A 15,535-nucleotide genomic window follows, 5' to 3' on the forward strand; every position below is an offset into this window, starting at 1 on the left:
GATCCTAACAGGTATTTCCAGAATTTATCAAAGGCATAAACCACTGCTAACAACTCCTTCTCAGTAGTTGCATAGTTCATCTGAGTAGGGTTCAGCACATCCGAACTATCCCATAAGGTTTCTTGACCGAATGATCGGAAAATTGAAGTGCCATCCTGGTGTCTTGCATAACCTCGATACCCAATTTCCCGTAAATGGATAAAGGCATGAGACTCACGCTGACTCCTAAATCAATAAGAGCTTTTTTGAATGACCTATTTCCAATGGTGCATGGGATGGTGACATCACCTCGATCTTTCTTCTTCGTTGGAATTTTCATACCCTGGAAAATAACACTACAAGTTTCGGTTAGAATAATTGAGTTTGTGTCTATGGTTCGCTTCTTAGAAATGATGTCTTTCATGAACTTGGCATTGGTAGGCATTTGCTCAAGTGCTTCCAAAAGTGGAATGTTGATTTCTAGCTTCTTGAACAACTCTAAGAATTTCTCAAATTTTTTCTCATGTTGCCCTTTTCTCTTGTTTCTTGTGGGGAATAAAAGCTTAATGACCGGTTTTGTCTCAATGAATTTTTCTTTCACCACTTGTTTAGGTGCAACAACTTCCTCCCTTACAACTTCATTTTCTTTGATTTCAAGATCTACTTCAAGCAGTTGATCTTCATCTTCAGCTTTCTCCTCAAGGACTTCATGAGATTTCCCACTTCTCGTTGTCACAACACTAACATTATTATTCTCTCTAGGATTTGTCACAGTTGCACTTCGTAGAGCACATTGTGCTTGAGAACTTGAGGCTAATTGTTGTGCTATCTGACCCATCTGAACTTCAAGATTTTTTATGGAAGCAGTAGTGTTATTCTGATTGTTTCTAGTTTCTTCTTGGAATTAAACATTGTGAGCTTCCATTCTTTCAATGGCAATATCTCAATCTGCTTTCTCTAGGGCTTGTTGTTGCAGCTATTGTTGATATTGAGTTTGATATTGACCTTGACCTTGTTATGGAACATTCCCTTTCTGATCTTTCCATGAGAAGTTAGGATGATTCATCCAACCTGGATTGTAAGTGTTGGAATAAGGATTATTCTGCTTCAAAAATTTTATTTCTTCAACTTGTTGAGGGGTTGCAAAGCAATACACTATTTGGTGTGGTCCATTACAAATCTCACAACTGATTGTAGCACCTCAAATTTGCACCTATCATTGTACATACATTCTCATATTAGGTTATAGCATAACATGGTCCACTGCATAGCATTGCATTGTCCCATTTGCCTCAAGTGCAAGCCAATCAAGAGATTTAGGTCAAACTGATCAGGAGATCAGTCAACCAAGCAAGCAAGTGTGTTTCTCAAGGAGCCAAGGCCCTAGGGTTGGTCCAACATGTTCACATGACTTGGGGATCCATTTGAAGTGTTTAGGTCAAGGATTGGATGCTCAGAGGTCATCATTCAATGCACAGTCAGTCAGAAACCCTAAAAAGTCAAACTTGGTCAACTGTGACTGATTTTATGGTTTTGATGGATGGATTTGGTTTGAGAGAGCTTATTCATGTCCAAATAGGCCTCATATATCATGGCAAACATCATCATTGAAGAATTTGAAGCCAAATCAGAAATTTCCAAAAATAGAAACTGGACCTGTAATTTTAACTGCCAAAAATGGAAACTTCTTGATCCCAAACGTACATCATGATACAAGCTTCAAATGAATTTTTGCCCAACATGAAAGTTGAAGATCTTGTTCTCCCATTTCCAAAAAGTCCAAGAACTCTCAATTCCCATGTATGGTTGGCAAGATATGATCAAATCATTTTCACAAATTCTTGAACTTCAAAAGGCCATATCTCTCAAACCATTTGGCCAAATTTGGTGAGGTTTTTTCCAACAAGTCATATTTAACCTCCTCTTTCCAAAAATGTAATATTCATGTGCCAAAACTCTATGGATCAAAATGGCCCTTTTTGAACTTACATGTTTATTTTCAAGTGTGGTGCAAAAATGAACTTTTGAATTAACCCTTTTCCATCCATTTTGCCAATTGGGAAAGTTCAGAAATGTTGTTTGGAGCATGTTTGAAGCCCATTTCGTGCAGAATCATACACCCCATGTGCATTTGGTTGAAATTTAGCAAATTGACAAAATTGCTTCATTTGAGATAATGTTGATTAACACTTCATTAGCAAAGCTAAAACAGAAGTATAAAAACATATTTTCTGCCATTTTCCAACCCTAGCAGCCATCAATTACACACAGAAAATCATTTTCTCTCAAAAACATTCATCTTGCATTTTGCATTTTTCTGCTCAAACTTCCAAAGAAGCACGAATTTGCTTGCTTGCCTCCTCACATACCATCACTTTGGAAGCATTTTTTGGCCTTGAATCTCAACTGAAACCAAAGAAAGACCACTGTCCATTAAAGAACACTTCCATGGCAAGATTCGAGTTGGGCTATTTCCAAGGTTTCTGAGCTAAACACTCTTCACCATTCACCTCCTAGGACCTTCATGAGCACCTGTTTGGAGCATTGGTAGCCAAAGAAGCACTGAATCGACACTGCCTTGCAGATTTGGTCAGTTTTCAAATCTCTTATTTCACTAAACTTTGCCATGCTTATGATAGATTATTCCTTGCTGATTCCAATGAACTTTATATCACATGAAATAGTTGAGTAATGAGTGAGATATTTGGAAATGAAAGTTGGTGTTCATATGAATTTTTGTTCGATTCTCTCTCATTAGCCTGATTCATAGAAAATGGTGTTTGGATTTGTAATGTATGTGGTTTGCTGATTCTATTGGTGTGCTCATTACTCATTTCTGGGAAATTTGTTCTTGAATAAGTTTGATGTTGAATTTCTTTTTGTTCGATTCATGAGTTATACTGTGTTTTAATGGAAATTGAAGATGGATTCGTGTTTGTCATTGCTTGTTGATCATTTCTGTGTGCTCAATTGCCTTTTCTGGAAAAAAAATTGAGAAACTCGAATTGGGGATGAATGTTGTTCCTGTTCATGCATAAACCCTAGCTGTTCTTGAAGCCTTGCCCAGAAAATGGATTTGTACGTTGCATGCCACTGTAGATTCATGCTGACCAATTAGAACATTTCCTTGGCCGTGCCTAAACGCAACCGTTTTGATAAGTGGAGTCCATAATTACACTTATGCCACCCGGTCTATTTAAATCCAAATTAATTCATTTTTTCTTCAATTTTTATTTCATTTGGCATGGCTTACTTGTAAAAATCATAATTCATTCATTTTAAATCCAATTCTCATGGGAATTTTTGCATCATCTTCATCATGATCTCTACTTTTTTATCATGATTTTTGCTGATTTTTTGGATGAGTGAATTTTAAATGGCATTAGGGTTTTGTTCATGTGACCAATTTTTGTACATCTTGCCAAATCCTTTGTGAAATTGTGATGCATTATCCAATGGCCCTGAAATTTTTTGTGCTCAAACTAGACTCATTCATGTTTATTTTGATGTAAAGATCATGAATTTATCTTACCTGGATTGGGAGCTATGAATTTTTGAAGTAGGGTGTGACAATTTGTGTCACACCATTGATGTGTAACTTGTTGATTTTCATAACCATGCTTCTTGACCTCCAATTGGATTGATTTTTTGCATCAACCTATTCTTGTATGTCTAGTTCACATGGGATTTTTCTTGGAATTATTTGTGCCATTTTCCATTTTGTTTGAGATTTTCTCCCCTGTTGGACTAAAATGTTGACCTTATGTGATGCATGTTGCCATTTCATTTGTGAAATCCTCATACTTTATTAGATGGACATGAAATTTTACATGAGATAACTAGACATCCTGAGCTTTGCCATGGTTTTAGTCCCATTCATTTATCATACACCATCTCTGATTTATGATTTTTCTAAGTTGATGCATGTTTGGTTGACTTCTTTGAGCATGTTCAAAATTGCTTTGACTTTCTGATTTTCATTGACTGCCTTCCACTTGTCCAAATGAGATGAAATTTGACATGCTTACCATGCTATGTGTTAGGACTGATCATGATTTATTTGGTGATTTTTGGAAATGTTTGAGTTGACTTTTGATGCAAGTCTTTCTGTTGACTTCTATGAGCTCTCACTTGCCATGCTTTGACTTCTTTTGCTTATGAAATGATGATGATGCATGATATGAACATGAACCCAAGTGGGATTGTTTCTTGATTGATTAAACATGATTTTGAATGCTTTCCCTTTGCTGTTTTGACTTTTTCATTCTCTTTTGACCCTAGGCTTGCCCTAGTGGTCCTGTTACTCACTTTTGAGCTTGTGTTTTCAGGTTGACCAACAAATGACCAATGAGGCCAATTATTTTTGATTGAGTTTGCTTGAATATCATTGTTTAACTTGTTTGTTTTGTAGGTGGCTTGGCTCTCAAGCCTTAAGCCTTGTGCCTTGCACATCCATTTGCTTCTGATTAACTATTAATGTCTGTTTCCCTTTGTTTTGCTTTTGAATTGTGTACTGATCTGTTTGACTATTTCAGGTACCTTTAGTTGCTTAGTTCTTTGAACTTGCTTTGCTTTGCTTTAATAGCAACTTGCTTTGAGGTATAATCCCTTAATCTTCATGTAGTCTGGAAGACCTGGCCTGTTACTTGGCCAGGCAACTGTCTGAAGTCCTCCTTAAGAGGCAATGTTTGTGTATGTTTAATTTGTCCCTGTACATATGAAAAGTCCTCCTAAGTGAAGAGGAAATTGGCAGAACCCAAGGGATATGCAACCTATCCCCTTCTATTCTGTGTGTCATCTGCTTTGCTCACACCACTGTGTTGATGCATTGCAGATACAAACCCAAGATCTTGTACAATTGTACAGTTGAGTCAGTATCAAATGTGTAGAAGGGTTCCCACTTTCTGAACCCACACCTTCTGATATTCAAATGCTCTCCCTGGCCAGGGATAAGAGCAATGAGGCACACCCCTCATCTCCTTTCATCTGCTTCACCTTAGCCCCTCAATGGCAAGGTTAAGAGCACCATTCACCCCATTCCAGAGGTTTGTTTGTTGAGGTTGATATGACCCCTCGACTAAAACCTAGCCTTGATGTTTGAGCCCCTTGTTGGTGTGTTTATTTTATGCTGTATGTGCTTGTGTGGTGTGATTGTATCCCCTAGGTTTGCTAGACTCCGCGTAGTCTCGTTTGCATGTCAATTAAGGTAGCACGGTTCCTTCGTATAGGACTTCCTTTCTTGCTTGGGCTCTCCTAAAACACAAACAAACATTATCCCCTCTTAAGGATACGTTAACTCTTTCTACTACAGATGAGTAAGTCTCCAAAGGTCGAGCATCAGGTAGATTGTGCAGTGACGTTGTCCACTTAAAAAATACAAACCAACGGGAATATTTTAGCCGAACTACGGCAACTCTGATTCTCATGTCCAGATGAGATACGTAGGCACGAGATGCGATGTCTTGTCGAGTTTGACTAACAACTAACACTAATTCTTTTCTCTCGCCCTCGTTGCGATTGAGACCCCCCCTTTCTCTTGCCCTAGTTGCAATCGAGACCCTTCTTCTTCCTGTGCTAGTTGGGTTAGTTGTGGCTTGCTTCCTGTGCAAGTCATGTTTAGGATAGGCTTGCTTCCTGTGTAAGTTAGCTAGAAACCTTAACTTAGGGACGACTTTGCATGACAACATCTAGGCTCGAGTCGTAGTCTCCCTAGTGTTGTGTCTCCCTCTGTTATCTGGTTAGGCTAGTCCTTTTTCCCTGCGTAGGGGAACTACATCGCCCTGATCTTCATACCAGATGAAGTATGTAGGCAGGAGATTGAGCTGATCTCTCCGGGCGCCTTTTTTCTTTTTCAACCCTTTGTGTCTTAACCACCCTTGCGTGTGTTTTGGTTCGGATGCTGATGTAAGTCCAGTGATTGGCATTCGGGCTCCACGTTCGCCCTCTTTGTTTATTTGTGTGAGTTGTTTCTCCTTTTCTGGTTGGAGTCCGACGTAAGTCCAGCGATTGGCAGTTGGTTTCTTGTGTGTGTGTTGGTTCGGATGCTGATGTAAGTCCAGTGATTGGAATTCGGGCTCCACGTTTGCCTTTGTTTATGTTTGTTTGTGTGCGTGTCAGCCGAGCTACGAATGCTCTGATTCTCCTTCGTCCAAGGAGATACGTATGCTTAGGATGCGATATCCTAGCGAGCATGTGTCGTTTCCCCAGTCCGAACTACTTCGACTCTGATGTCTATGCCTGATAGACTAAGTAGGCCCAGGATGCGGTATCCTGCCGAGTCGGTCTTGTCTGTTTTCTTGTGTCTCTTTCAGCCAGTGTGTGTGTGTTTTGAGCAGCGTTTTAGCAACCATTTTCCTTTCTATTGTGCGTGGATCCCGTCGAGTACGACGGATGCGTAGGGGTGCTAATACCTTCCCTTCGCATAACCGACTCCCGATCCCATTCTCTTTGGTCGCGAGACCATGTCTTTTCCAGGTTTACTCTGAGCGTTTCCTTTCCCTATTTTGGGATAAATAACGCACGGTGGCGGCTCTGTTGTTCTCGTTTCCCGGCGGTTTTTCGCGTAATGCGACAGCTGGCGACTCTGCTGGGGACATAGAGAAGTTGACCTGTGCTGGTCCATCTTCCCTAAGCGAGTCTCTCCTAGCGCTCTCTAGGTTAGGGTTTTGGTTGCTTTGTGCTGTGTGTATTTATTGCTTTCATTATTTGTTCATTTCATTTATTGATTGCATTGATTGTGTGCATTAATGTTTGCATTCATATTCATTATTCATTCTGCCTGGCTGGTTGTCTGTTTTTCTTTGTGGGGATGGGAGTCACTTGAGGTAAAAGGTCCAATACCCAGACCATGAGTGAAATCTAGGATGCTTAGGAATAGAGTGATTCATGGGAAGCGGGTGGTATTGCGCCACTCAGGGGAATATTGATATCACGAACAGTTCAGACCCTGGTGGGATATTGTCGTTGCATACTTCAGGTGTGTATATGATGATATTCTGCGAAAGGTTATTTATGATGTGTTTCTCTCGACCTTACCCTGGCCTAGACTACACCCGTGAGTGGGGAGGGATTGATCATTTTAACAGGTACAGTTGGTGACTCTCGGTACTGATGGTGACTGTGAATTATGGACATTTATTTCTGGGACGCCGGAGTTCTGTCCGTGGTTTATCAGCGGGTTCCGTTTATTTCGGATCCCCGGGTTGAATTTGAGAGTACCTGTTCAGAGGAGCTGGTTGTCATCCGTTCAGTGGATGTTCCTGTGATGATAGTAATGTAATCTCCAGTTTCGTTTATTTCGGAACTCCCCAAGTCGGATTTATGGTGACTTGGTTCCTCAGATTGGTTTCAGATGCCAGTTGATCAGATTGACTTTGGGTTTCAGATGAATTGTGACTCCGAGTTCAAGCCGAAGCTTTGACCCTGTGCCTTGAGACGCACAGCTTGACCAGTCATGTTCACATCATTTGCATCATAGCATATTTATTTTCAAAAAATAATAATGCATGAAAAAAAAGTTAACTCGCATACGCATATCCTTTATCAGGATCATTCATGATAAAATAGCATCCGCATCCGCATCATGCATATCATGCATATATCATTCTTGCATTACAGACATGTTTGGAGGGACTTCTCACTTTGGGTTTTGACTGAGACAGGATTGTTGATCACCGTCCGCACCGCAACCAGACTAAATCAACAAAGGAGTATGGACCAGGTTCAAGCTGAGCTAGCTGAGATGAGGGCAAACATGGCCCAGTTCATGAACATGATGCAAGGGGTCGTTCAGGGGCAAGAGGAGATGCGTGCCTTAGCCCAGAGACAAGAAGCTGTGATTCCAACTGCCAACCGTGCTTCACCAGTGGGTGTTCCTGTGGATGATAATGCTGTCGATGCCGCTCCCGCCAGTAACTTTGATGGGGTTGATGAGTTGAGAGGAATAAGAGTCAATGGACAGCCTCTTGCTGCAGAGGTCAATGTCAGAGCTACCCGGGCTCCGATTCGTCATCCAGCTCCGTTTGTCGACCAACAAGAGGACATGTTCACGTTGCTGAGTGAGGATGATGAAGTGGTCAGAATGGAGGATAGGGATCGTAAGGTGGATGCTCTTGCTGAGAAGATCCGAGCCATGGAATGTCAGAACTCACTTGGGTTTGATGTAACCGACATGGGTCTGGTGGAAGGGTTGAAGATCCCGTACAAGTTCAAGGCACCCTCATTCGAAAAGTACAACGGTACCTCCTGTCCTCGCACCCATGTGCAAGCTTACTTCAGGAAAATCTCTGCTTATACTGATGACGAAAAGATGTGGATGTATTTTTTCCAAGATAGTCTATCTGGGGCATCTTTGGACTGGTACATGGAGTTGAAGAGAGAATCAGTCAGAAGCTGGAGAGACTTGGGAGAAGCCTTTCTGAGGCAATACCAGCACAACATGGACATGGCGCCGAGCCGAACCCAATTGCAGAGCTTGTATCAGAAAGATAAGGAGAGCTTCAAAGAGTATGCCCAGAGGTGGCGTGAGCTAGCCGCTAGAGTGCAACCTCCGATGCTGGAGAGAGAGCTGACTGACATGTTCATTGGAACCTTGCAAGGAGTGTTCATGGATCGCTTGGGAAGCTGCCCATTCAGTAGCTTTTCAGATGTTGTTGTCTGTGGGGAGAGAACTGAAAGCCTTATCAAAGCAGGAAAGATACAAGATCCTGGCTCTGCAAATTCTGCAAGTTCTAAGAAACCATCCTCTGGGGCACCCAGAAGAGGAGAGGATGAAACGAATGTTGTGCACCGTCGAAGGAGTGCAAACAGGGGACCATATCGGCAAGTTGCTGCTGTGACTATTCCAGCAACTCAAACTCAACAACAGCCGAGAAGACCAACTCAGTAGTATCAGACTCCGCAACATCATCCTCAGCAGCAGGCTTCCCAGCAAGCCAGTACGAGTAATGAGAGGAAGAAGATCATTTTTGATCCAATCCCCATGTCCTACGCCAAACTGTATCCCTCTCTGTTAGAGCGGAACTTGATTACTCCCAGAGACCCGCCGGCTATACCCGTCAACCCTCGGTGGTGGTATAGGCCTGAACAGCATTGTGTGTATCATTCGGGTGCTCCTGGTCATGATGTGGATAGTTGTTTCCAGCTGAAGGTGAAGGTTCAAGACCTTGTGAGGTCAGGTATTCTGATTTTGGAAGACTTAGGTCCCAATGCTAATCAAGCTTGAAGATAACAAGTCCTGGGCTGGCGCCGACTTTTTCTTCAGAAGGGTTGTTCAGAAAACAGAAGCTGCTGATGCAAGAGATACTGACAGTTGTCATCCCCGGTGGGATCTATCACAATTGGGTCACTGTGGGCGTTCCTACAGTTGTTCATAAGTCAGAGCAATAATCACTTTGTTTAAAAACCCTTCTCCCATGCCAAAAGGAGAAGTGATGACATTGTTGGCAACATTTTATGCAATGATATTTTCATTCAAATAATTCATGTTAAAACATTTGTTTTTCCAATTGTTTTCCCTTTTCGCTTTTTGCATGAAATTGGTGATCACAAAGAACCCTAAAAACGAGAATAAAAGCAATCTTTTCATCTGCATAATGATTGTCTTGTTTGATTTTCAAAGAGCTTTTCATATCAAAATCTTTATGCAGGTTGTTTCTCAAACCCATTGAACATAATGATCGGACGTCATCTCCCAATTTTGAATTCCCTGTATTCGAAACGGAAGAAGATGATGCTTGAGGGGATTCCTGACGGTATTTCCCGACTTCTTGAGCAAGAAAAGAAGATCACACTCAGCTGCATCTCGAGAATCAGCAGAACAGCCAACTGGGGCATTAATAAAAAAAAAAAGAAGAAAAAAAAAAATCAATCAAAAAACAAACAAAAAAGAGGAGGGTGCAAAATAAGAAAAAAATCAAAATCAAAATCAAAAGAAAGAAAAAAGAAACAAACAAACAAAAGAAAAATAGCACCCTCAAAGTCCCAAGTTGACTGATGCTGAATGGATTCAGAGTCACTACGACCAAGTGAATCCGATCGAAAGAAAGAGATCAACTGCCATGTGTCATGGTCAGTTACATCAGCAGAGAGTGAAAAAAGCATTCGACAAAAAGGTCAAATCTCGTGTGTTCCGAGAAAATGACCCTGTGCTCAAGAAAGTCTTGTCTTTCGTGCCCGATTCCAGGGGCAAGTGGACTCCAAGCTAGGAACGTCCATATGTTTTCAAGAGAGCCTTTTCAGGCAGTGTTCTGACATTTACAACAATGGATGAAGAAGTTCACTCGTCCTGTGAATTCCGATGCAGTCAAGAAATACTTCGCCTAAAATAAAAAAGCAGAATAGCTCGCTAAGTCGAACACCCCAAAGGGCGACTTAGGCAAAAAGGAGCGTCTCGGTGGATTGAAAACCCGAAAGGGCGATCCAGGCAAAAGTTAGAGACATTGAAAAAAGAATTTGCATCCCGCTAGATTGAACACCTCACACTGGGGCAATCTAGGCAAAAATTAGGGATTTGGCAAGTAACTGCATCTTGACAAGACTGTGCTCTATATCTGTCATCCGTCAGGGATTCTCGATTCGTCGTCGACTGAAGCTTTGAATACATCGAAAATTCAGAATGGTAGAGGAAAGGTCATTATGTTCAATGTAGCCCTCTCCAATATATATCACCGGTTTCAAACTTGTACAGATCTATGGAGTCTTGCCCTTTGCAGACTACCATTCCATCACATCAATTTGAGTTTTTTATCCAATTATTTGCACTCTTATTTGTTTCAACTCAACAGATGTTTTGCATGTTTTAATTGATAAAGTATCATTGTTTTCAAAATAAACAAATTTTTCAAAAAATTGTTCTTAAACAAAGTGAACATTCACAATAATGGATACTTAGGAGATCCGCAGTGCTCTCCCGAGGGTGGTATGATTACCAACAGGTAAGACATTTGTTCGTATCTCGAGCATAACTGTATCTTTTTCCTGTCAAACCTCTTTTGGTTTCTCCTCAGCAAGGTTGCTCAGTGCAGTGTTGGTTGAAGTTGTTTATCTTCATGTTCCCGGCAATACAACATTCTTCCTCCAAGTCCCTATTAGCCCTATTGTGGGGCATTTCCAGTATAGGTTTGTTTGAGCCCTACCGTGGGGCATTCCCAGCAAGTTTGCTGTTTCGGACATTATTGTGGGGCAGTTCCCCGAGCAGAATGTTTACTGAAGACGTTAGTGTTCGTCTCTCCAGCAGAGCAGACTTCTCCTCTCCCTGCAGGATGGTGTTGTTCCCTGATATCCCGGTTTCCAGCAGATCGCGTTTTCTCTCTGGTGTTTTTGGCCTTCCCTATGGAAGAAGAGTAGTACCGGGTGGTTGATCCCTGGACCTATGTTTACATGTCTGTTTGTCAGCATTCATCATACATTCATCATGCATAATGCATACATGCATAATCATAGCATTCGGATACTCATGATGCAGCTGTTACCGTGTATCTGTTGATGATTGCCTCCTGCTTTTTGTTGATACAGATCTCTCCAGTAGATTATCCTCCTAGCAGAGTTGGGTGTGTCTGATCTCTCCATGTAGAGCCAACCCCTTAAGCAGAAAGTGTCTATCCTTTCCTGCCATTTCCCCACTGAGATACATCCTCGTGGATGACGGTTGCTTCCGTTTCCTCCCTACACGGGATGGGTTGTCCCTATTGAGTTCTTTCCTCATTAGGATGAGTCTTGTTTCAGTCTGCCTTTTTGGATCAATCCTAAATTGGCTTCCTGTTGGCTGTCTCCCGTGCTTCCCTGGGGCATAAATGAATAGTCGCTCACTAACCGGCACTCATTCATCTTATCCTCAGCGGAATTTGTTGGCCTCTACCTACAAACCGGTAGTTGTAAGTCCTATCTTTGTGGCCTCTACCTACAAACCGGTAGCTGTAAGTCCTTTCTTTTCGGTCTTCTACCCACTACCCGGTAGTTGTAAATCCTTTTTTCTCACTCTGTCTCTCAGTAGATCGTTTGGGGGCCTCTACCTACAAACCGGTAGTTGTAAGTCCTATCGTTGTGGTTTTCTACCTACAAGCTGGTAGTTGTAAAATCCCACGTTCTCCCCTTGTTGGAGTTAACCCTGTGTGCTCATCCTATCGATGACTGGTTACTTTTCCGGGGTTTTCTACCTACAAACCGGTAGATGTAATCCCCTCTTTGCAGTTATCAGTATCCGGTTTGCGGTATTGGTATTCTTTCCCCTTTGGATACTTGCTTTGATCAAGCAGTATTGTCCCCATTGGGTCTGCCCTTTCTTTTTGGATACTTGCTCCGAGTTAGCAACTTTATCCTCTTTTGATTGGTCATCTTTTGCATACCTAGTCCTGGTACCCTGATGCCTTTCTTTTCGGTCGATTATTCATTTAACAACCTACAACCCGGTTATGGATAATCTTTCATGCGAGGTTATTATCTACGTTCTGACGGCTATAGATAATATATCTCATGCACTCTTTGGTCAATCTTTCGATTGTTATCTCCAGCAGAGTAAGATTCGTATTCCTTGTGGAATCGAATGTCCATCCTTTAACAAGTTTGCTTTCGCTCTCTTCAGGATGTTTTCGGTCGTTTATCCATTTAACAACCTACAACCCGGTTATGGATAATCTTCCATGCGAGGTTATTATCTCCGTTCTGACGGCTATAGATAATATATCTCATGCACTCTTTGGTCAATCTTTCGATTGTTATCTCCAGCTGAGTAAGATTTGTATTCCCTATGGAATCGGATGTCCATCCTTTAACAAGACTGCTTTTCTAGCCCTCTTCGGGATGTTGAGTGTTTTGGAACACAAACCAATTCACGTTTGGTCGGTCACCCGTTTCATACCTACAACCCGGTATCCTTGGTGTTCCTTCCTGTTTGCTCGCTGTCGTGACCTTGATCCCCAGTGAGACCCCCTGCAAGTGTTCAGCCTTGCCCTGTCATCTTGTGGATGTCAGTATCCCGTCAGCACCCGCGTGTGTTGTTTCTTTGGTGTCGGTAAACACCATCTTTCGGTGATTTCTAGTCATGCGTAAGTGTCTGGTCTTCTTTGGTGTCGGTAAACACCATCTTTCGGTGATTTCCAGTCATGCGTAAGTGTCTGGTCTTCTTTGGTGTCGGTAAACACCATCCTTCGGTGATTTCCAGTCATGCGTAAGTGTCTGGTCTTCTTTGGTGTCGGTAAACACCATCCGTCGGTGATTTCCAGTCATGCGTAAGTGTCTGGTCTTCTTTGGTGTCGGTAAACACCATCCTTCGGTGATTTCCAGTCATGCGTAAGTGTCTGATCTTCTTTGGTGTCGGTAAACACCATCCTTCGGTGATTTCCAGTCATGCGTAAGTGTCTGGTTTTCTTTTGATGTCGGTAAACATCCTCTTTCGATGTTCATAACGTCGCTATCCCTTCCCTAGTGAAGATTACTCCTCTCCGTTGGTGTCGATAAACGTCGAGTTTTTCCCGATCATCCGTTGATGATTTGGTTGTGTTCACTCTCCCCAGTAGAGTTTCCTCCTCTCCGTTGGTGTCGATAAACGTCGAGTTTTTCCTAGTCATCCGATGATGTCTAGTTGTACCCCTCTCCATGCAGAGTTACCTCTCCATTGGTTTCGATAAACGTCGAGTTTTTCCCAATCATCCGTTGATGATTTGGTTGTGTTCACTCTCCCCAGTAGAGTTTCCTCCTCTCCGTTGGTGTCGATAAACGTCGAGTTTTTCCTAGTCATCCGATGATGTCTAGTTGTACCCCTCTCCATGCAGAGTTACCTCTCCGTTGGTTTCGATAAACGTCGAGTTTTTCCCGAACATCCGTTGATGATTTGGTTGTGTCCTTCTTCCCTAGTGAAGTATTCCTCCTCTCCGTTGGTGTCGATAAACGTCGAGTTTTTCCTATGCGTCCGTTGGCGTATAGTTGATATCTTTCCCCGCAGGGTCATCCCCAGTTAATCCTCCTCTCCGTTGGTGTCGATAAACGTCGAGTTTTTCCCAATCATCCGTTGATGATTTGGTTGTGTTCTGTCTCCCCAGAAGTAGTCCTCCTCTCCGTTGGTGTCGATAAACGTCGAGTTTTTCCTGGTCGTCCCCAGTTGGTTACCTCTCCGTTGGTCTCGGTAAACGTTGAGTTTTTCCCATTTCGTCCATTGACGTATGGTTGTATCCCTTCCAGTCATTCATTAATGTCTGGTTACCTCTCCGTTGGTCTTGGTAAACGTTGAGTTTTTCCTAGTTGTCCGTTGGCACCTAGTTGTGATTTCTTTCCCCATTCATCGTTGTTGCGATGTCTGGATGTGGCCGTACCCTTTGAAAACAAAAAACAAAAAATACCCAGTAATAAATATCAAATCCCGGTGGACGTTTCCATTATTGGATCCCTGTATTGTGCAAATTCTACGGTTCTTTGGTATTCAATCCCTGTTTACCCTGAAAGTCTGACAGCCATTGCTATCATCCGTTCGGGTTCCCAGCTGATTGAATAGGGGCAGCTGTAGCACCTCAAATTTGCACCTATCATTGTACATACATTCTCATATTAGGTTATAGCATAACATGGTCCACTGCATAGCATTGCATTGTCCCATTTGCCACAAGTGCAAGCCAATCAAGAGATTTAGGTCAAACTGATCAGGAGATCAGTCAACCAAGCAAGCAAGTGTGTTTCTCAAGGAGCCAAGGCCCTAGGGTTGGTCCAACATGTTCACATGACTTGGGGATCCATTTGAAGTGTTTAGGTCAAGGATTGGATGCTCAGAGGTCATCATTCAATGCACAGTCAGTCAGAAACCCTAAAAAGTCAAACTTGGTCAACTGTGACTGATTTTATGGTTTTGATGGATGGATTTGGTTTGAGAGAGCTTATTCATGTCCAAATAGGCCTCATATATCATGGCAAACATCATCATTGAAGAATTTGAAGCCAAATCAGAAATTTCCAAAAATAGAAACTGGACCTGTAATTTTAACTGCCAAAAATGGAAACTTCTTGATCCCAAACGTACATCATGATACAAGCTTCAAATGAATTTTTGCCCAACATGAAAGTTGAAGATCTTGTTCTCCCATTTCCAAAAAGTCCAAGAACTCTCAATTCCCATGTATGGTTGGCAAGATATGATCAAATCATTTTCACAAATTCTTGAACTTCAAAAGGCCATATCTCTCAAACCATTTGGCCAAATTTGGTGAGGTTTTTTCCAACAAGTCATATTTAACCTCCTCTTTCCAAAAATGTAATATTCATGTGCCAAAACTCTATGGATCAAAATGGCCCTTTTTGAACTTACATGTTTATTTTCAAGTGTGGTGCAAAAATGAACTTTTGAATTAACCCTTTTCCATCCATTTTGCCAATTGGGAAAGTTCAGAAATGTTGTTTGGAGCATGTTTGAAGCCCATTTCGTGCAGAATCATACACCCCATGTGCATTTGGTTGAAATTTAGCAAATTGACAAAATTGCTTCATTTGAGATAATGTTGATTAACACTTCATTAGCAAAGCTAAAACAGAAGTATAAAAACATATTTTCTGCCATTTTCCAACCCTAGCAGCC

The 15,535-nt window shown here is 41.9% G+C and overlaps 1 protein-coding gene across 1 annotated transcript; it reads right to left on the bottom strand.

The window, feature by feature from the left end:
- Positions 1 to 91: 91 nt before the first annotated feature.
- On the bottom strand, positions 92 to 817 carry LOC127137718 (uncharacterized). The gene has a single exon (XM_051064150.1). It carries the CDS (start codon positions 815 to 817, stop codon positions 92 to 94), a length of 726 nt encoding a protein of 241 aa, XP_050920107.1.
- Between the last annotated feature and the right edge of the window lie 14,718 nt (positions 818 to 15,535).

This window comes from Lathyrus oleraceus, chromosome 4 (genome assembly GCF_024323335.1).
Source record: "Lathyrus oleraceus cultivar Zhongwan6 chromosome 4, CAAS_Psat_ZW6_1.0, whole genome shotgun sequence".
Taxonomy (NCBI): Eukaryota; Viridiplantae; Streptophyta; class Magnoliopsida; order Fabales; family Fabaceae; genus Lathyrus; species Lathyrus oleraceus.

Coding starts and splice junctions, on each gene's coding strand:
- LOC127137718 (XM_051064150.1), bottom strand. CDS start 817: ATGGGTCAGATAGCACAACAATTAGCCTCAAGTTCTCAAGCACAATGT.